This window comes from Neolamprologus multifasciatus, chromosome 2 (assembly GCF_963576455.1).
Source record: "Neolamprologus multifasciatus chromosome 2, fNeoMul1.2, whole genome shotgun sequence".
Classification (NCBI taxonomy): Eukaryota; Metazoa; Chordata; class Actinopteri; order Cichliformes; family Cichlidae; genus Neolamprologus; species Neolamprologus multifasciatus.
The window spans coordinates 21012708-21033849 of NC_140440.1; the positions used below are offsets into that span (position 1 = coordinate 21012708).

Genomic DNA, 21142 nt, shown 5'->3' on the forward strand with positions numbered 1-21142 from the left:
ACCTACAGTGAGGCTCGTGCCACGAGCGACCAGCATCCTTGTGCTAAATTGGGAAGGGAGTGATGACAAAGGAGAGGGGAGGAGGGAGGGAAAGAGAAGGAGAGAGCATCTTTAAAACAAAGGACCGCCTGGGAGATAATGAGTGGTGTAAACCAGATGATTTATTGGCGAGCGCAGTACGGCCACACACTCATACATGGCCTCCTTTTCTCCTCCTTTCTCTCCCTCTCTCTACATCTCTCTCTCTTTCTCAGTCTGGCCCGACAGACTTATTAAAACTGAGGAAAGATTCATCTTTGCAGGCCCAGAGTGTTTTACATCTTATAATAGAGTGGAAGGTGCAGGTAACTCAAAGGCAGTGGAATAACAGTCTTCATATGCAGAGTTAAGTGCCGTCTCCAACAGGGAAGGGCCTTATCACTCACAGCTTCAGCGTGACACATCCTTTTCAAAGCCACTCTGTGACAAAGCTTCAGTCCTGAACAGCTTCTAGTACAATTTGTGTTTAATGGCAATGTAAAAAATAAAATAAAATAAAAATCTGAACCCCATTTTTTTCTTTTTAAAACACATGTGGTAACAAAGACTTTCTTTATTTTGACAATACTGGACAAAGCTGCACAAAAAAGGCAGCTCATGTGAACTTTTGCAATATTAACTCTAAAGGAAAAAGTAAATAAAAACATGTTGCAGAGACCAAAAAAAAAAAAAATGCAAGGATTCATACAAAACACACTTTAAAAAGACAGCTATTTACAAACATCCTCCATTACAAAAATCTAATCTTAATTTTTTTGTCCTCGTGAGCAGTGTTCGGGTGAAATTACATCTTAAATCGGGCTCTATCCATATATTTACATTTACTGTTTTATACCCTTCCCACCCCGCCCACCCACCCAAAAAAAAAAAAAAAAACCTCGAATAACATTAAGTGGTTTACTAGAATGAATGAAAATGAGATATGGGTTTGTGGTAATTTGGTAATGACTCCCTAAGCTGGTGTAGGTGAACGGATGCGCGGCGATCCGAAACAAAAATATTTGATCTAGATGTGTTTCGCAGAGGGCCGCTGAGGGCTGCATGCTGAGTTAAAACACAGGACCACAAAAGCACAAGCAGCTGTTTAGGTTGTTAACTCTGAGGTTAACGACACGCACAAAAAAAAAAAAGCCACTGGAGTCTTCCCAGAGTCTTCAAGCTGGGCTGCCTTTTAACTCAGCAGTGTCTGTCGGTGGATGGCAACAGTATGTGGCAGCGGATGATTGGTGTCTCTACCGGTGAATAAACATTAACCGGCAGCCTGACCGTTTGACTGGAGATAAACCTGGACCCGTCAGTCTTGGTGTGTTTGTGTATGTGTGTGTGTGTGTGCGCGCGCGCACATGTGCGTCAAACGTCAGCTCATGTCTGCGTGCCGAGGAATGGCTGTCCTTATCTGCTCCCCTCTCCTCTCGCACATCATTAACCGGGACTGCGGCACTCTGTACTTTGGCAGCCACACTGTTTGGAGCACCTACTTCTACAGTCCCAAAAACAAAAAAAAGGTCTGTTCAGAGGCTGGACCACGGAAGGGTACACTTACACACACTCACACATGTGCGCATACGTACAGAAATAAACTGCAAATATAAGCACAAATAAGCACTCACACATATGAGCACCTACACGTTCACGCAGCGAGCCTCTGCGTGCACACACACATCCAGCAGCAGTAAATCCTGTCTCGGTGCCACTGCCCTGGGCTGTGTGATAGCTGGTCTGCAGTGTCCTCGCTGGCTGAACACCTTGACTGTGGAATAATTTGCGCAGCATTTTTATTCACAGCACAACTGGCGAGAGGATGGGGGGGGGGGGGGGGGTTAACGCTAAAAAAGCTACCTCCGCCTCACCCGTCACCCCCTCGTTCCCACCGCCATCACCCTCGCAGGTTAAAGCCAAATCACAGGAACATTTTCTCTTCTAGCCGTTGCTCTCACTCTCTCTGCTCCCCGGCTGGTGAGTGTGGGCATGGAGATGGCACACAGATTAGTCACACGCTGGCGACACCGCTAACTGTGCACTCCACTGACTCATCCACAGATGGCAGCCAATTGGCATCTGATAATACTGTAGCTCTGTGTTCAGCTGTAGCTCTCCATCCAACTTATATATAGGGCATCCTACCTATGTAGGCCAGCCAATCAGTGCCAGCCTACGCCCACCTTGCCCAGGCAGCGAGCATGAAATTGTTTGATGCTTACACTGTGGCTCCAAAAGCTAGAATAAACAAATATCAACCTGCCTGCTGTCTTAAAAACAATCGCCCTGAAAGCTCATCAGACACAGTAAAGATCATTGCCAACTGGAGCACTGAAAGGTTTTTGCAAGAGCTCGGGCTTGTCTCTCTGCAGGCGCGTCGTTCTGTCTGTGTGTGTCATTTTTGAAGCTTGCAACAGTAACCTAGTGTTCTACCTCTAAGCCAATAAGGCTTCTCAGATACCAAACGGGTCTGGACATGTCCAAACACACTAACGGAAGACACGCCCTGATAAAACACACACACAGAGAAGTTGTAATGGTAAAGCTCATATCAGGCCAGCAGAGATAGGAGTATTCCTGGAAACATACATACACACACATACACACCTTGACATCAGCAGTCCAGGTCAAGGTATTTCCTTACGGGGAAGGAAAAGAAGAAAAGAAAAAAAATGGGAGCAGTGGATGATATGGGTGATGAGAAGATGGAGCAATAATGGCGCTCTATGTAACTCTATACATTGTGCACTTGTAGGAAAAGTCTAACAAAATACAACTGCTTTGTGAACTGAATCGGGGTTCAAGGAAATCCTCCATCAAAAATAGTAAGGCAAACATCAGAGGTGCGAAGGGAGAGGAACACATTATTTCACACACTGTGTCTGATACCTGAGCTATCTGGAGAGTTTCCTGGCCCAGCACGGAGCCCCGACTAACACACACGTGCGCGCACACATGCACAGAAATGCACGCATACACACACACACAAACACACACACACACACACGTTTGTTTTGTAGTTTGTTTTTTTCCAACACTTGCACACAAACTGCAGGCCGAGCGGTGTTCGGGCCTGCGTCTGCCTGCTCCTGCCTTAGTGTGCTAGGGTGGTGTGTTTAATTGGGTGTAGAGCAGACTTTGGGGAACTGAGATAAGTTATATCCCGTCCCCACAAAGGGACAGCGAACGACGAAGTTTGAGTTCCATCTGTTGGTGTCTCCCACCCCGCAACCCCACCCTCCTCGCGGTCAGAACACAGCTGGGAGAACGGTACGGGAGGTGGGAGGTGAGGCAATGTGGGGGGGAGGAGGAGGAGGGAAGAAGGTGGGGATTGTCAGGCAACCCAAACAAACAGAATAAACCTCTGTCTCTCATCCGTCAGCTCCTAACCCCGTTGGTTACTGGTCAGTGCACGGTTCTCCAGATTTGTGCAGCAGGTGGTAGAAATAACACGGGCTTGAAAAAACAAGTTCCCCGAAAATGCAAAAGGAAAGTGTCCTTCCCACGAACATAAGTCAAGCGCTCCTCTCTTTTTTTTTTTCCTTCTCTTTCTATCTCCTGACTGGGGCGCCGGCTGCGCAAAAGCGCGTCAGACTTTGTAGTAGATGTTGGCGGGGCTCTGCGGCGGCATCTCCTGGACGATGTAGACCGGGTGGCCATAGTCGCCGCTCACCTTCTCATAGTGAGGGCAGTAGTTGTTCTCTGTCCGCAGCGGAATGATGATGTCGCTGGGCTCCGTCCCAGCCGTGCCCCCCGGCAGCTTGGGGTTGGACAGGGTGCTGAGGGACAGCGCGGAGGGGCGGGGCTGTGAGTGGGCGTTTTTCCTGGCCCGCTTGCGCATCTTAATGAGGAGGATAACGAGGAGGAGGATGAGCAGGAGGAAGATGATGCAGCCGACCCCGATGACGGAGAACAGGGCCGCTTTGGACCTGAGGATGCCCTCTGAATCTGAAGACCCGGACTGGTCCTGATTCATGTGGTCTAGAAAACACACATAAAAAGAGAAAAAGGGGGTTTAGGGACTGTATAAAAAATTATTACCACGGAAAGAAGGTCAGGAAAATCGAGAATATCGTAATTTATACTTTTTTCCGTCTGACTTCTTGCAGGAAAAAACGACAAGTCTTTTTATCTTTTTTGGGGGGGCCCTATTTCACATTTTGCATTTGTGAGATTTATTATTCAAAAAGATCAAATGCATACATCAGAAACCTGCTTGTCATGCGCTCTGCAGAGTTGCATTTGGCCACGTGTAAAGAATATGTGGTGGTGGTTGTGTGCTTTCCATTCGGGAGGAGGTGCAAAGCTATCACCTCTTGTTGCTTCACTCATTTGGTGGCTGGAATCGGCCTAATCTCACTATATTCAGAAGTACAGAGTAGGGGGCTGGGGGTAACAGTGTGCAATGAAAATATTAATGAAAGCATCAAGCTTATTCCGTTTTCCTTTTTTTTTTTGGTGGTAAATAAGGTTGAGCACCCACCGCCGCCGCCACTGTAATTTTCATATAGTCCCTTAGAGACTGCAGACCATTTACAGTAAGCCCGTCCTGTCGTGTGCACATCTTGCAGTCTGAATCGACTGCGAGCACGGCTCAGTTTGTTGTTTGCTCAACATGACTAACAGCCCCATTGATGTAATCTAATTGAATCAGCTCAATCAAGAATAGGCCTCTAATGAAATCTGTAGTCATCACTCAACATAACAAAGATTCCGGCTATGATAGGATTTGTGCCTGGGCAAGTCGTACGACATGTCAAGGTTTATGTGGCAAAGGCCAAATGAGATATGGAAAAAAATGAGGAAGGCATATCTGAGCATCTGATTTTATTTGATCCCTTTGTTTAAGGGATTCAGGGTGGAGGGGGAGGCAAGGTTGGTTGTTACTGGTTGGAAAAGAGAATGACTGGCTCCTCCAGTGACTGAAATATGAGAAGAACCAAATCTGTTTTCCATGTATGCATGCAGCTGCTGCCAAAGAGCAGCACTCGCCCCTCTCCCAGCACCACCTATTTACTGTCCGTGACCCCCGCGCAGGCACACAAAAGTCTCATAACTCCAGAGACTGCCATCCCCGCTTAATGACTGTGTCTCTGCAATCATCTGGCCACTCCTGGACTTAACCATTTAGCGAAGGAGGGGCTGGCTCCGCTTTTGTTTTCAAACTTTTTTTCATGCCTTATTGCAACCAAATGGCATCAAGGAAAGCTACGAGTTCTGGCCTTATCAGCGAAATCAGAAACTGGAGGAATTTTCTACACTCTGGTCGCTGAAGAAAGCTGGAAAAAGAGGCTGTCAGAAATGTCATTCCTGAAATATCTGCCCCTCAAACCGCATTGCCTCGTCCTTCATTCTGCCCTCTACTTCTTCACTTGACATAATCACTGATCTAACAATGGCATACAGGCAAAAGCCCAGGTATGAGGAAAAGTGACATTAGGAAATCTTTTTATAGAGCAACTAGTGTCAAATAAGCAATTATTAAATGAGGACAGCTTATCACATTGGGACAGGCAGAACAGTCTGTACTTGGAGGAAGTTTGTAGCATCGAAAGTTGTGGAGTAAGTCAAAAAGTTAGCACGGGGAGTGATCAAAAAAAGAAAAAGAAAGCGGTCCCTCCTGTGGGAAGCAGCTATGAAAGGTGCTGGTAAAAACAGGAAGCAAGGAGGGCCCAGAGCATCCGAGGAGGCTCATGTGACTTCTTCAATTATCGCTGCCTCTAATCTTCATTTATCTGCAATTCTAATGAGGTTTAAAAAGATATATAATAAAAAAAAGTGTGTCTTTGAGTCTCCTTGGGTGCAGTACACCATGTGTGTACAGCATGAATAAGTAAAGTGAGCTGTATTTGTTTAAGGTGGCGTTTCATGTTGTTGGACTGGACCTGTACTTTTGGGTAGTTTTATTACCTGTGATTTTACAAGTATGTTAGCATGCTGACCCCCCAAAATCAAAGGACTGCTGGAGGGGTGAAAAATCCATATGAGAGAATTCAGACTTCATTTTTTACTTTCTCTTTTGAGGCTAAATGTGACTAATTATGAAGAAGAAGCCTGGAGGCTGTGAATATTCTCTCCCTCTCTAATTTTTGTTTCTTTTACATTTCACAAACCTTTATTTTACTAAAATATTTGCACTCGAGAAACTAGAAAGCATTTTTAATGTGTTAAGCTGCAGTTTATGGTAATAATGTCAGTCAGTCTGCTCACCAGTGTTTCCTGGTATCTCTGCTCCTGGCCGATCCTGGTCAGGCAGACTGGGACTGGACTCGGGTATGGTGTTGTCTGGAACCTCCGGCATGGCGGGGTTTGCATTTGGAACTGTAGGAAATAAAACGCACACAGACACAGAAAAAACTTAGCCTTGACGAGCTGCATATGCTGAATTACAATGACTTGTTCTCTGCGACGCCACGGATTACTTTTATTATCTTTTGATATATCTTTTGTGTTGGGAGAAGGTTATCTTTGCGTGTGTTGAAAGTGTTTCACAGGCAAAGATGAAAGCACAAAAAAAGGAAGGACAAGTTAGCGAGCATCTGTGAAACACGCCAAAATCCCTGTCCTGCTGTAAAAAAAAAAAAAAAAAACGAGCTCACATCTACATCAGCAGCTCCTTCAGCAAACACTCAGACAGCCATTTCCAACACTGACACATTCATGAGAGCGTAGGAGACAGACACACACACACACCGCCATGCGCACACACCAATGCACACACCTTCAATATACTTACAATACACTTAGGCATGGCAGAATGAGGGTAAAGTAGTTATATATTAACTTTTTATTGTTTTACATTATTCATCACGTTAAAAGGCCATAATATGCCTTATTTATTGCTTTGGCTTTAACTCTGCCAGAAAGAGGCAGACTTCTGAGGAGAAGAGAATAGAAGGACAGGAAAGAAAATGGGGGAGACGAGGAGAGGAAGGGATTGCATAAGCTTTGAGGTGAGGCGCAAAGGAAAGAGACAGTTTATCTCTCTGTCTGTTGTGATCTCAGCCAACACACTTTGAAGTCTTTGTGCAGTAAACACTGGTGGGTCCACAGCGTGGTTTTTACAAGGGCAGGGTCGGCAGACAGAAGACAGTTATAAGCTATTACCGTAGCCAGCCAGATGGATGCCACAGTACACTATCAGATGCTTCTTCTCTATCAGGCCTTATCTGCATCTGCCCAAAGGGCTGTTCAAGGGGCGTGTGTGCGAAATAGAGAGGAGGGCGTGTGAGGAGGCAATTTACATTCGAGTCCCCCATGGCAAGTTTGTGTGTGTGTGTGTGTGTGTGTGTGTGTGTGTGTGTGTGTGTGTGTGTGTGTGTGTGTGTGTGAGTGAGTGAAAAGAGCCTTTCAGTCTAGGAGTGTACTTCCTATTTCCACCCCAGCTTGGCCAAATCAAAGTAGAGAATGATCAGCGTGGGGAGTGCAGGCGAAGGTGGTGGTTTTGGGGGGGCGTCTGGCAGATATGATAGAAGAAAAAGGAAAACAAAGAAGGAAAGAAATATGAGAGCGTTAATTCGTTTTCTTCTTCTTCTGTTTTTTGGAGCATAAACCGCACTGTTCCCCCATGTTTTCTATGTCCACACCAGCCCATCGCTGCTTACTGATTGCAGCGGTGGTGAACCTTAGGCGTGAGCTGTTGTGCGCTGTCAATAATTGATGAGGAAAGACAGGAGTGAGAAGTGGGAACATTCACGCATGGCAGAGGATATGAGAGGACACAGTGATCTGATTCACTCCATGAATATAGCCACAACACTGTGTCAACCACTGAGCATGTGCAGGGAGTGTTCTAACGTTCTGACCCATTTTTCGAGCGTGTACTGCTGACATTTCCCTTAGCTATGCAGACAGCAACTACCTCAGAACTGCCAACCCACCAGAAGGAGGAGGAAGGTGGGGGACGAGGAGGAGAACGCGAGTGAGTGAGGGAGACAATGATGGAGCGATAGAAGGGAAAGACAGATTTTGCTGGGGAGAGAAGAAGAGAGGGAGAGAAAACATGAGGGGGAGATGCGATCGAAGCGGTGAGTCAACACATTTCTAATGAGCACATGAGTGACACGAGTGTAGCGGAGGGGATAAGAGTGTGCTGAACAGCAGCGTACGTATAAAAAATAGACTTCCTGCTTCCCCTCAAACGCCCCCCCCCCCCCCTCCAATCGGCTTCTCTTCTTTTTGAAGACAAAGGAAAGAATGCGAGGCATTTAAAAAACAATTAAATATCAATGTGTCAGAGACGGATGACTCGACGTGACTCTGCCCAGACGTGTTGTCACAGTGAAATGGAAATGCAATGCAAATGTAGCATTAGAAGAATGTGCACATATCTCACAGTGGAGTGAGTCACCAGAATACAATCGTGGTGAAAGTGCAAAAGGAGTACAAGGGGACATATGGGAAGATCTTGGGGATCTGGCAAGAGGAGGAGCTGGCATTGGAGCTACAGATACGCAGGGAATGTGAAGCAAACAGTCAAACACGGCAGCATCTGGGGTCAGAAGCAAGCGGAGCCCAGGTTTTAGCGTTTGCTAAAGCAAAGCCTTATGTGACTGCAGAAGATACGAGTATAGGAGTGTAAATAAGGCCTGCTTTCTGTAATGATTAGTCCACTGAAGATTTTAAAGCACAGTCATTTAAATGTCAAGATACTGCAGAAATTACATTTAACCATGGAGTAGATCAATCTCTGAGCCAAATGTATTCAATTTGTGTATTAATTTAAAAACTGATTTCTTTAGTAATTTCATTCCAAGTCCATGAATTTATGTTAAAGCCTGTCGATATGGATAAAGTGGTGTGTTATTAGCTGAATATACTCCAGTATTCAGCACTAATAATTGTTTGTTGGATTACAGATGGTGAAGGTAATATCTTAAACTTAACACTGTAGAGAGTATGCACATTATATATATATATATATATATATATATATATATATATATATATATATATATATATATATATATATATATATATATATATATATATATATATATACACACACACATACATACATACATATACATACATACACATACATATATATATGTCAAAATCAAAGTCCCTGTCAACACTCTAATTTCTCGAGGACCTTCTTCAAATAGTTACTGGGTTGGACAGGAACATTATACATCAAAAGTTCCGCCCGCAGAAATAGATTTAAAAGTAGTAGCAGCAGGGCCAACAGCATCTTTTCTATCAAGGTTTTTAGGGCACATTGATTGTGAGTGACAGCTCGCTATGGACCATTTTGGAAAATGAGCGCATGGCTCTGGCGAAGTTGAGGAACAGCCAGGAGGTACAGGAACACACTCCAGCTGAGACAAACTTTCCTCGAACTTTCCTCGAAAAGGACATTTCCTTTCAACTTTGATTAACGTTAAACAACGAAATTGTTTCCCCCCAGTTAATAGCGTGGCGTAAAACCCCGCACTCATGCATCCGTGTTGTCATTCTGCGAGGGGATTGCAATCCCAGGCTATTGGATGCTCAAATTGACCTACATGGAAAGATAATGCAATGGCTGTCTCCTTGTGAGATTGCTGTGGGTATTTTTTTACTGTATTTGCTGAATTTGTTCCCACTCAGACCTTGCTAGCATCAGCAGCTTGTTAGCTTCTATTCTGTCTCTCTCTCTTTCTCTGGCTGCCAGGATATGCTGCTGTCATCTCACAAGCCAGAATTCAAATATCTGCACACAAATTTGCAGACACACACACACACACACACACACACACACACACTGGAGATTTCTCAGCGAGACTGAGTGAGTTTATTTTTGACGGGATGTTGGGATCGAGCTTTTAAGCTGGAATCAGATCACTGTGGCAGGCAGATGTTCCTCTCAGATGGTGGTTAGTGTCTCTTTCGGTCAAAACAACCAAACTGAGGATTGGGGAAATGTTTACAGAGTAACACATCTGTGTACTGTAGTCTGTCAAACTCAGGATATGGATGTCCACATATCAAGTAAAACTGCGTATAAAAGTGAAATGTATGATGCAAACCAAATGTTGCGACCAAAGATATCCAAACAAAGTGAGCTTGTTTACTTCTAGCATTTTTAGATGACTTGCCCCGACCGTGCACTTACATACCAATTTCAAACACATTTTCGTTCTGTGATTACTGCATAAGAATCACAGCCGAGGAACATCAGAGGCCTTTTTTTACAATTTGGAACTGGAGTCATTCCTCATAGATGTTTCTCATTTGGTTGTTATTCCTCCGGGATCTCATTTTCCACACTGTGCAAAAACTGTTTGTGGATATTTAAGATGTATTCAAAACTAGTGTACGAGTGCAGAGACGAGCTAATGGATAAAATCAAGCATTAGGGTAAATGTAACTTTATATGGTAATGACAATCTATATTGAGGTAGTACTTTCTTTTTTTTTTTGCTCTGTTCAACTGAAAATGATGACAGGAATTCAATGGGTGGAAAATCAGGTCAGTGACACACAAATCCTGAAAATTCAATAGTGTAATCTATAAAGTAGTCCTGGTTATTGATTTACAATATTGCCTGTAACTATGTAATGCAACACAGAAATCAAAGGGGTAATAACTGCAGTATTTCAGTCCAAAATGAATCGATAGCTACTGATTTTAAAGTGATGCCTAAAACTGGAATTTTTTTTTTTTTTGCAATAATTAAGTTTTCTTAAATTGTGTTTAAAAAATACATAATTTTGTAACAATTAATTGAAAGCTACAAACGACTTTACATGTGAAGCTTCCATAACAGCTCATCAAATAACTGATGAAATATAATAAAATACAACACTTCTTGTGATAAAAGCTACAAGATATGAAAGAAAGTATCAAATAATTATTTCCAAGGTCAAGATTAATTCAAAGTTTAACATGTTTGAATGAAATTTGAAAACGACTGGAATTAACTTTCAGCATAACTGTAAACAATTTGTACTTAATTAGCCTAAATATCTTTTTTTTAAACTATTTGGTAAGTTTTTTGTTTTTTATAGAAAACTTTTCATATTGATGATCTCACCGTGTTTTTATTATCTTCTTTTACAACTATATTTTTTCTAAACTACCACAAAATACTGCTTTAACAATACTATTTTGAATTTTTTCTTAAATATTTTATAAATAAATAAACACAAAAAATAATCAGATCAACTTTGTCTCATTATACACAGAAAAGTCCAAATCTAGTTTGTAAATGTTAATTTCATATTATCTGGAGCAGCTCGTTTACATGTCAACATTTTATCGAGTCCCATGTCGCTCAACTCAATAAATTAGATACTGCCCTCAAAGAAGTCAAATAAAAAAAAAAAAAGACAATAATATTAACCTTGGTAGCCAATCTATTTTCTAGCGTAACTTAACAGCTCTGCAGAGCAGGCCTGGTCGGAGGCCGGAGGCAGTCGTGTCACACTAGTAACGCACGGCGTTAAATGAAAATGTCACACCAAAGTGAAACATGGCTTTGAGGCAGAAGCGCTGTATTGTGTTCTACATGTGAGGTGAGCGCACATTTACCTTGCCCGACTTTCATGATGACTTTCATGGCTCGGCTCTTGCACACGCCTCCCTCCCGGTTCTCGAGGCCCTCGACTGTACCGTTGGAGGTTGCTGGAGGGTAAGAAGGAGAAAGTGGGGGGGAAAAGAGAGGGAGAGAGAATGAGAAGAAGTGGGAGGACGTTGATGGAGGGTAAAGAAGTGAAAAGTGGGGGTGGGGGGGAGAGAGAAGATGACACACCGGTTAATGAGCACGTCCATAACGCACAGAACTAATCAATATTTACGACAAGCACTGATTAGCTGTTCCAGTGATTAGCCGTTCCCATCCTCAATCAACCGCCGGCTTCTCTCAATGGTGTGTCTCATTAACACAATAAAGTGAAGTCAAATGAATGGAACAACATTAGAGTCTACTGAGGGAGGTGGGTGCTGAGGTGAAGAGAAGAAACATGGTCAAACCTGTGTGTGTTTGTGTGTGTTTCTACTTGTGCATAGTTTAGCAGTGAGGCATGCCAGCAAGACTTCCAGCTGCTTGCCAACTCCTCCAGCAGCTTACTCCCTCTGAGCCACATGTGTCACTACTTGCTGGTAGTGCAGTGAGCTAAATGCCTCCCTCAATGTGTGTGTGTGTCCATTTTTATATTGGTGCATGTGTGCGTGTCAGCCTCTCTGCATTTGTTTCAAAGCGCACGCTCGTTCCCTAAGTTGAGCGAGGAGCTCAGGGTTGAGGGCTGTTTATTCAATGTCACATTCACTTCAGACACCGCGATACAATTGGCCGTCTATTTTAGGGCCCATGATAATGACCTAGGGAGACAGAGTGTGACTCTGACCTTAACACTGGGCAGCTAAGCACACGGCTGTATGCGTGCTCGAGTGTGTGTGTGTGTGTGTGTGTGGGCATGCGCCTGTGTGGGTGCATATGATGGCAGCTCTAATTTTGGAATTCCCCAAATGATCTCCATCTCCGCTTAGTCTGCCGTTTCAACTCACTCCCTTCCTCTGAAATGCTTTTGTTTCTCTTCCTCGCATTATCCGTCTTGCTCTCTCTTTCCCTGCTTTTTTTCCCCTCCGCTCACTTCATTTAGGTTTTTTTTTAGTCTTCTTTTTTTATCAGCACTATCTGGCTCTACCCCTCCCCTTCCCTCCCTCTTAACTCAATGACCATCTCCCTGGGTGATTGCCTCAGATGGCACCCTCATTATGATGAGATAGTCTTGGAGAGGCTGCTTATCTAATGATGACACAAAGAGAAGCAGACTTGGCAACAGGCAGGGGAGTTGGGTGGGTCCAAACAATGCACTACAAACACGGCTGGCACGGTGTATCAGTGTTTCTACACGTGTTCCCCTGCTAGAAACTGATGTTGTATTGCTCTGTGTTGAAATTTGGCTCCGGAGCGACGTAAAAGCTCATCTAGCTGATTCATGTCCCGTCACTCCTAAGTGTTATTAATGTTGACATTTTGTTGCCCTGTGGGATTTCAGCTTTGTGCTTCGGCAAAATTGAAGAAAACCAAATAATGAATTGCACTAATATTATGCTACATTATCAGATCGCACTCAAGAGTCGGCGGCAAATTTACAACGAGAACCACAACATTTTGTCAGCGTGGCCGGTGAACTCGATAATTTGCGAGAATGATTGTGATAACATCATGTCAGGGGCTCTTTGGCAAAATCCCCCTCGCTGTAGACTCAACACGACTGAGTGAACCGGACACCAAAATATATACGAGGGGGCCAGAGGAGCCCAGCGCTGCGCAGGACCAGAAAAAAAATAAGAGCGAGAGAGACTTGAAATTTACGTGGGGCATTAATGTGAAAGAACACTCACGACTAAGTGAGTCTTATGATTTATGTAAAGTCTACTCAGGGACCGTGTCTCTTCTAAAGGGAACATTCAAAGACAGTGAGGTGAACAGGCCTGTTTCCAGTCTTGAAGGCGCACACCCGTCTCCCAGCCCCCGAATGGCCCAGACGCTGCCACAAGTGCTAACCTCATCCTGCCATTTTCCACCCAATTTCTTCTCTTCGTTCAATTTTTAAATTTCCAGGGCAAGGTTATACAAAAAAATGAGCTCTTTGAAGATCAAGCTCAAAGGCGCTTGAATAATCTGACTAACAGTGAGCTTCATGCTATGAATTTTATATCCTCTCCAGGAGAGCAAATCTACTCAGTGTTAACTTACTCCTGTCATCTAAATTAACTATTCCTTCAGGCTGGCTGAACGGGCCTGTGCAATACTGATGTGGCATAATGATAAGTTGCCCCTCTGGGGCCTCTGTTTAGCCAAACAACAGAGACTGAAAACAGAGCAGGATTTATAAAGAGATGATTGGTTTATATGTTGTTTGCATTCAGGCCATTTAAAAGTCAAATAATTCAGCCCTTTACTGTACCAGTGGAAATTCATAATCCGATTAAATGTGTCCAATTTTAACCACATTTCCTTATGTGAATCATTTTTAAGTATTATTCAAGATGGAAATCAACTAAAGAGACAACTGCTGAGCGCATTTAAAAACCTGCACTAAATCTCGAAACTCGCACACCGTTAAGAACCGTGCATTCCTGTGTTGCTTGATATCGGTGCATTCACATCTATCATGTCAGATCAGAGGAGGAAAAAAAAACTGCCAGCCATGTTTCTCAGAACCCCCAACCTTACTCTGCAAATAAAGACATACTGCCAGCTTCCTCCTCTTTAAATCTAAAAGCCTTTCGCTCATTCTATCACTTCTTCCTCTCACTCAATTTGTCCTCCCCTCTTTAACCCTCCCTCTCTTTCATTTCATCCCTTGCATACTGACGTTAATCCAAATCTGGATTTTCAGATATTAAAAGGCCGACGGTCGTGTCGCATTTTGGAAAGAGGAAACTGGGGAATTGGGTCTTCCCGTGTGTCTCAGGCAGAGATAAAAACACATGGGGATAAAGGAACGACAGCATGAAGAACAAAGAAACTCCCAGTCTGCTGCTAATGATTTGGGGGAACAAACTGTTTCAGAGTGCAGCGGTTCAGAATACAGAAAGAGCTGGTCATTGCATGAAGGAATGTTGCTTTTTTTAATAAAGCCGTCGGCTCCAAAGAATGTCTTTTGTATGATTTAAGGCCCTTTTAGTGGGTGTGGATCACTGGCCACAGAGTGACTAGTGGGGGGAACAAAAGATCTACAGCTGCTGAAGTCATAAGAGAAACCAGGTGCCAAATGTTGATGTTGGGAAATATCGACAGCACAAATGTATCGGCCAAGGAGAAGCCTTACGGGGGGAAAATTTTTAAAAAAAGAGCTGGCCTGGAAGAAAGGCTCCTGTTCCAACGCTACACACGTACCACTACTGCACACATTACCTAAAGCATAACCCATTAACATGCATATGTGAATGTAGGCGCTTGCAAATACACCAGTGCACACAGACTTCACAAGGACATACAGGGTAGAGTGGAAGGGCTGCTCCCCGAGGTGCTCCGAAGAGAAGAGTGGGAGAAGTGTGAGAGGCGCACCACTGACTGGCCAAGACAACGTGAGCTAAGGCTAGAGTGCGAAGCGGTGGTCTATATTTATTCTCAGGTCTGCTAAATGAGGTCACTCAGGTGGTCCTGCTGAATACATTCCCCATCGCTATCATGAATCATCTGCCGCTTATTATTCCTGTCCAGCCTGGTGGGGGGGGGGCTTGCTTTCATACAGCGCAATGGGCTGTGTGTCCGCAAGTGTGCGTAACGCTGCTGTGTGTGTGTGTCTATGCGTGCAACATCTGCCCAAAGCACCAAATCAGGGGATGGATAGAGCCCATGTGACAGACAGAGAGCAGGTTGTTTAATGAGAAAGTGGATGAGAGGTGACATTCATTGGCTACCTTTCACACACACCACCGACAACACCCCCCACCCCCACCCCCCCACCCCCCCCATTTCCATTCTCTACAGCATTCAGACTTCCACTTAGACGAGCTGAGCAGGCACTGGGTAGTCACAGTAACCACCAGTAATAATGTCTATATTTTCCAAAAAAAAAAGCTAAATACATAAACAGGCACAACCACAATCTGATCATTTACACTTACCATCAAGGAAAAACACCAGCACAAAGAGCTTTTTCATCCATTTGAGGCAAAAGCAGGAAGCCCTGCTAACGCAGCTGTGGCAGGTATGAGTGTCTGCATCAAACAGAGCGTCACAGCAGAAATGGCTATTTCTCATACCTGCGACTTTCCTATCTCGGCTTTTGTTTACATTACCGAACCAGAATCAAAGTGGTGAGAAGGAAAAGAGGGCCTATTTGCACAAAATATTTCACTCCTGAATAAGCACAGAGAGGGTTAGATTAGGTTTATGCGCCTGATTCCAGAGATAACCCACCCCAGCAGATCTGGCATGCATGCAAGAATGCATGCAGACACACACACACACACACACACACACACACACACACACACTTCCACAGACACAAACACAAAGTGAGGTTGGCAGACTGGAAATAATACTGGGGGATCTAGATGTTTGCACTTTGAACCTTTTCTAATCCTTAGTATTAGGGCATGGCTAAAGCCTGATTATGGTGGAATGAAATGGATCTAAATAGATGTCCCAACCCATCAGCCTTCCATTTCTTTGTCCTAGAAATAGAAATGGAAATAAGTAATCAACCTCCAACCTCTCACTGGCCGACTCTCCCACGTAGCCTCCTCCGCAGGTTTGGCACCAGCAAAGAAAATTCATTCAGACTTTTCACATCATCTCTGATGAATTGGGTGCTCTCTCAGCCTGGCCGAGGCTTTTTTTTAATTCCCGTGTTTCTTTTCAGTAATAAAAGCTGACAGACAATAAAAAATAGTCATATCTTCAACGCTAGTCCCGCGCATTTTTTATGCCATTTTGGAAATTCAATATTGAATTTAGGTTAGAGTGAATGTGGTTTTGAGTAATGAGGGTGGACACAGATGATTTTCTCATCTTCACGTTCAAAAGCTATTCTCTTTCTTCTTCCTCCTTTTTTTTTTTTTACAATTCACTCTTGCAAGCATCACCATGCACCGGCTCTGGCATTACCACGTGCTGTCTGCTCTCAGGAGCCACTTTGCTGAGGGTAGCAGGTAGCAGCAGCGTTAGAGACGAGGTTTAAGGCTGGTTAGCGGCCCAGTGCACACAACTGTTGCTTAGCTCACTGCTTCAGTATACAGCCAGAGGGGGAGCTCCTCTCCTGTGCCCTGATTAGAATGCTCTCTCTCTCTCTCTCTCTCACACACACACACACACACACACACACACACACACACACACACACACACACACACACACACACACACACACCAACACACACACACACACACACACAGAACCACACTTGAAATGGTTGCAAGAAATATATATACAGACATGTAAGAACTTGGGCCTACAGAAGTGAACAGAGATGACGCATATACTCACACACAGACATATTCACATAAGCACGCACACATACGCACACATACGCACACACACGCACACACACACACACACACACACACACACACACACACACACACACTGGCTGCCTGTGTAGCCAGAAGATCAGGCGGGACTTAAGAGCTCCTCCGGCACCAAAATTACAGGGTACCTCTAAATCCTCCCAGCAGAGAGCACTATGGGATGGTGCAGGGTGGGGGGAGGATGAGGAGGAGGGGGTGGGTGAGGTGCTGCGGGGTGTGAGAGAGGGAGGTGAAGTGGAGAGGTGTGTGTGCGAGCACATGTGCGGTGTTCAGGGAAGGGATGGAAAGAGGAGTGCGTGCAGGGGTGCAAGGAGGGGCGGGAGACGAAGCTGGAGATTCCGAGAGAGTGTGCGAGCTGGAGAGGGGTGAGATTTGATCTGTCTGAAGTGTGCGTGTGTAGGGGTTTGCAGGATGGGTGTGCGTGCATATGCCGGTGAGGGAATATGGAAGGAGGTGATGAAGTGAGGAGTTGAGAAGGAGGAGGAGGAGGAGGAGGCATGCTCCGTTTGGAGAGAAGAAGTGGGAGGTGATCTCTCTGTGAAGTAAAGGAAGCATATGTGTGCTGGATTGTGTGCATCTGAATATTTGTGTTCATTACTGTGTGTGTGTGTGTGTGTGTGCCAGCTTGCTTCTCACTCACACTCAACATTTCTCTTACACTCTCCCCTAAGTATTCAGTTGTGTGTGTTTTTTGGCTTGTGCAACTGGGTCCATTTGAGTAAACTGTGTGAGTGTGCACATACATTTATGTACATTGGAGCTCACATTTGCAAAAATGTGTACAGATGTCACTGGGAATATATATGACTTTTGCAACTTTTTTATTGAGTGTGTGTTTTATGTGTAGGTGTGTGGTCCTAGGTTATCAAGACAGAGGTAGGGCATTATGAACTTCCCAGCTAGCCCTACAGTGTAAGTGCTTCAAGGCTACTTATGACAGCTTTTAACCTCTGCAGAGGACCTGTCAGCGGATCCCAAAGTGTCTGTGTGTGTGTCTATCTGTGGAATGTGTGTGTCTCTACAAGACTCCACAGCCTGCAGTCACAGAGAGCTTCTGCATCATTTAGCTGTGGGTGTCTGCGTGTCACCTCTACACTGGATCCGGTGGGGCAGAGTTTTTACACCACTGCACTTTCCACTCTTCATTTCCCAGCTCAGCATGCTACAAAACCCCTGTGCTCCCACACAGCATCAAACTTCCCCTCGTGTCCGCACACACACTTGCACGAAGATAGAGGACGACACTGTCCCGTGCGCGATCACAAAGAGTCTGCACGCACACACATACATACCGCACACCTACACGCAAACAAACAAAAAGTAGGCACGCGGCGCGGGGCCGTCTGTCGGATCGGTAGGAGATAAAGGATGCAGAATAACAGGAGGACCTTGGGGAGCAGGGCAAGTCATCTGTCTCAAACACGAACAGACTGAGCGCGCTCCAACATGACATGATGTAGACAGACTCGTCTTAGAGCACATCGCATCCTGAACCTCTCTCTCTCTCGCACCCCACCCAGCACGAGCGCACGCAGACACATCCAAGGCGCACAAATTTGCAAACACACAGGGAAAACAAACGCGGCCTGCTCAAAATGTGCAAGCATGCTTCCGAGCCCGAGCCCACACAATCTGACAGGTGCACACCGAGGGAGTGCAGAATTCTGAATGCAATCGATTGTCACAATAAAACTGTGCAACCCGAAGGAAGGCGAGGCTTAAAGCTCCTAATACTATAAGCTGTTGCATACACTATTAAAAGTTATGAGAAGCAACGACGGCGCCAACAGCATTCAATATAAATTTAATAAACCACGCCGACAACTAAAGTTAAAGCCTACCCACAGCTCCCAATGCTCCCAATATGGGGCATTTTTTAGATATTGGCTATTTCAACTTTTACCAGTTATTTTAGCTATAATATATTCTGTTGTGTGGAGAAGTTAAAAGTAGCCCACACAACCCTCCCTAATGACAGAGTAGCTAATTGGCAGTAATGGCTCTTTTCACCGATATCATCGAGCTGCAGCCACAGAAAACCTCAGCAGTTTAACACTAATCATTTGCAGAGAAACAACTGGGGCGAAAAAAGCCTGAAGTAGAGGCCTGGAGTAACTCTCTTTGCCTTAGATGACCAGCATCTATAAATGTGTAATTACAAAGGCTTAACCATTTGAAAAAACAGACAGTTGTGACTGTTATTTTTCTTTGTTTGCTGTTGTTCCTTGTCAATAAGGTATGTTTGTTTTTTCCTAGGTACAGCCTTAGTGGGCGCACACACATACGCATTGTTCACCTGTTAGTTTAGTGTATTCAAGGGTGCTACACGAGCCACGGGTGACACACACACACACCTACACAGACACACACACACACAAACACACCGTTGCCTCTGAACTCCCCCAGCAGACAGCGCATCATTTGACTAATAGCAGCTGAAATGTTGCGTGTTCAGAGAAATAAGTAGAGGGGAAACTAGGTCAGAGAGAGAGAGAGAGAGGAAAAAAACTGGCATTTCACCTTCCTATTGGTCCGAGCTAAAGGTTAGCAGGGATGCTGCACATGCTGGGACACACACGTGTGCGCACACACGAGCTCTCTAAAGCTAAAGGTTAATATGGTTCACATAGGAGTTGCTGAGTTGGTGCTTATCTCGGTCTTAACCATTATGTCTGTGTGCACAGGGCTTGATTGCACGCCTGTGTGTGCAGCTAACAATGAGCATGAGTTTCATCCCTGTTAAAGACAGAAGCCAGTTCTGTATTTGCTGTCCCGTTAATCCCGCCAGAGACTCGGTTTGCTTTCTATCGCTGTCATCTTCCAAATGTGCATTAATCCACATTAACAATCCGTCAACATGACTTCTAACCGCGTATTTCAGTTCATATCTTCATCCGACTGATAACATCCTCACTAACTTCTAATTAGTTATGAGGAACCTTTGTTTTGCAGCATGAATGATCACTTCAGGTTGGAATAATAATAAAATTTAAAAAAAAACAAAAAAAAACAACCTCCCTTCAACATTGTTGCAATTTCATTTGGTCATGTTCACTCTGGGAAGTTATGCACAAAGAAATGGAGCATAATATTCAATTTTCATTCTCTATTAACTGTCATTTTATACAAGGGGGGAGCTGGGGAGATGCCAAGAGAGATGGCAGGCAAAATAGACAAGTATCTGTTGAGAATATTAAGAGTAACTGCCCTGAAATGAGCGCCTCACATGAAATGTGTCAAAAATCGTAATGGCAGCGATAAATCAGAAAGTAAAATTCAATACACGGGATGAATAACATATACCAACAGGGGATCTTCAGAGGAGAAGAAGTGGTTTGACGTGTGAATTATGTCCACTACTAAGCCACGCATTCAGACTTTTATTTATTTTATGTTGCGTATTAAGTATTAATGTTATGACCGTTAGCCTGTTTTGAGGAATTAAACTAGCAAATGAATGAGGCATTTAAATGAAGCCAGTTTTGGGACAGATACCATTATCCATGAGAAAAAAAAACAACTTTAAAAAAGTCAGAAAAAACGTCATTTCTGCATTAATGGAAAAGAACGGCTGTTTCTTATCCCACACTGTGACCATAATGAGGGAACCACTGGTCTGAAGATATTCAGCTTTTCTCAAGTTTTGTCCTTACTGTTGACATGAGAGCTGATTACTTCACAGGCTGCGAAGGACAAGGCCTAACTGCGGTTTTATATGCCATAACTGTGAGGGACACCTTTTCCCTATGCCTCAAGTAGAAGAAAACTCTTTCCATAGCACGCTGCTGCCTTCTCTGCACAAATGTTAAATGCATGAGGAGCACATTTTTATTTGAATGCACTAAAAACTTTTTTTCTCCAAAGCAAATGCATTAACAATGCTCTTGCTGAACGCTGAATCCATAAATTGTTTTTGCAAAGCAAAACTGCAGCAATCTGGCCTCATTCTTATTGTACTGTCAAGGGGGGGGGACGACAACACTGATTATCCTATTATTTCTCTCATGAAAATGCCTTTGTATTTAGCTTAGCCTACTATAAATCCCAGTAGTTATGTCCTTAAAAACATCCCGCAGCATCCACATTAGTGGGTGGTAGTGCTATTGTGAGGTGGCACATGTGTAATCAGGAGGCAGATGTATGAACAAGGTT

General features: G+C 44.2%; 1 protein-coding gene across 1 annotated transcript in view; it reads right to left on the reverse strand.

Annotated features, from left to right (window-relative positions):
* Positions 1-1141: 1141 nt before the first annotated feature.
* The window catches only part of efnb1 (ephrin-B1), a 57462-nt gene continuing 37461 nt past the window's right edge, over positions 1142-21142 (reverse strand). Inside the window, exons 3-5 of the mRNA XM_085171835.1 lie at positions 11534-11626; positions 6229-6339; positions 1142-3999 (exon numbers count right to left, since the gene is read on the reverse strand). Coding sequence (XP_085027961.1) covers positions 3608-3999; positions 6229-6339; positions 11534-11626 — 596 coding nt within the window. The 3' untranslated portion in view covers positions 1142-3607. The remainder of the gene's footprint in view (positions 4000-6228; positions 6340-11533; positions 11627-21142) is intronic.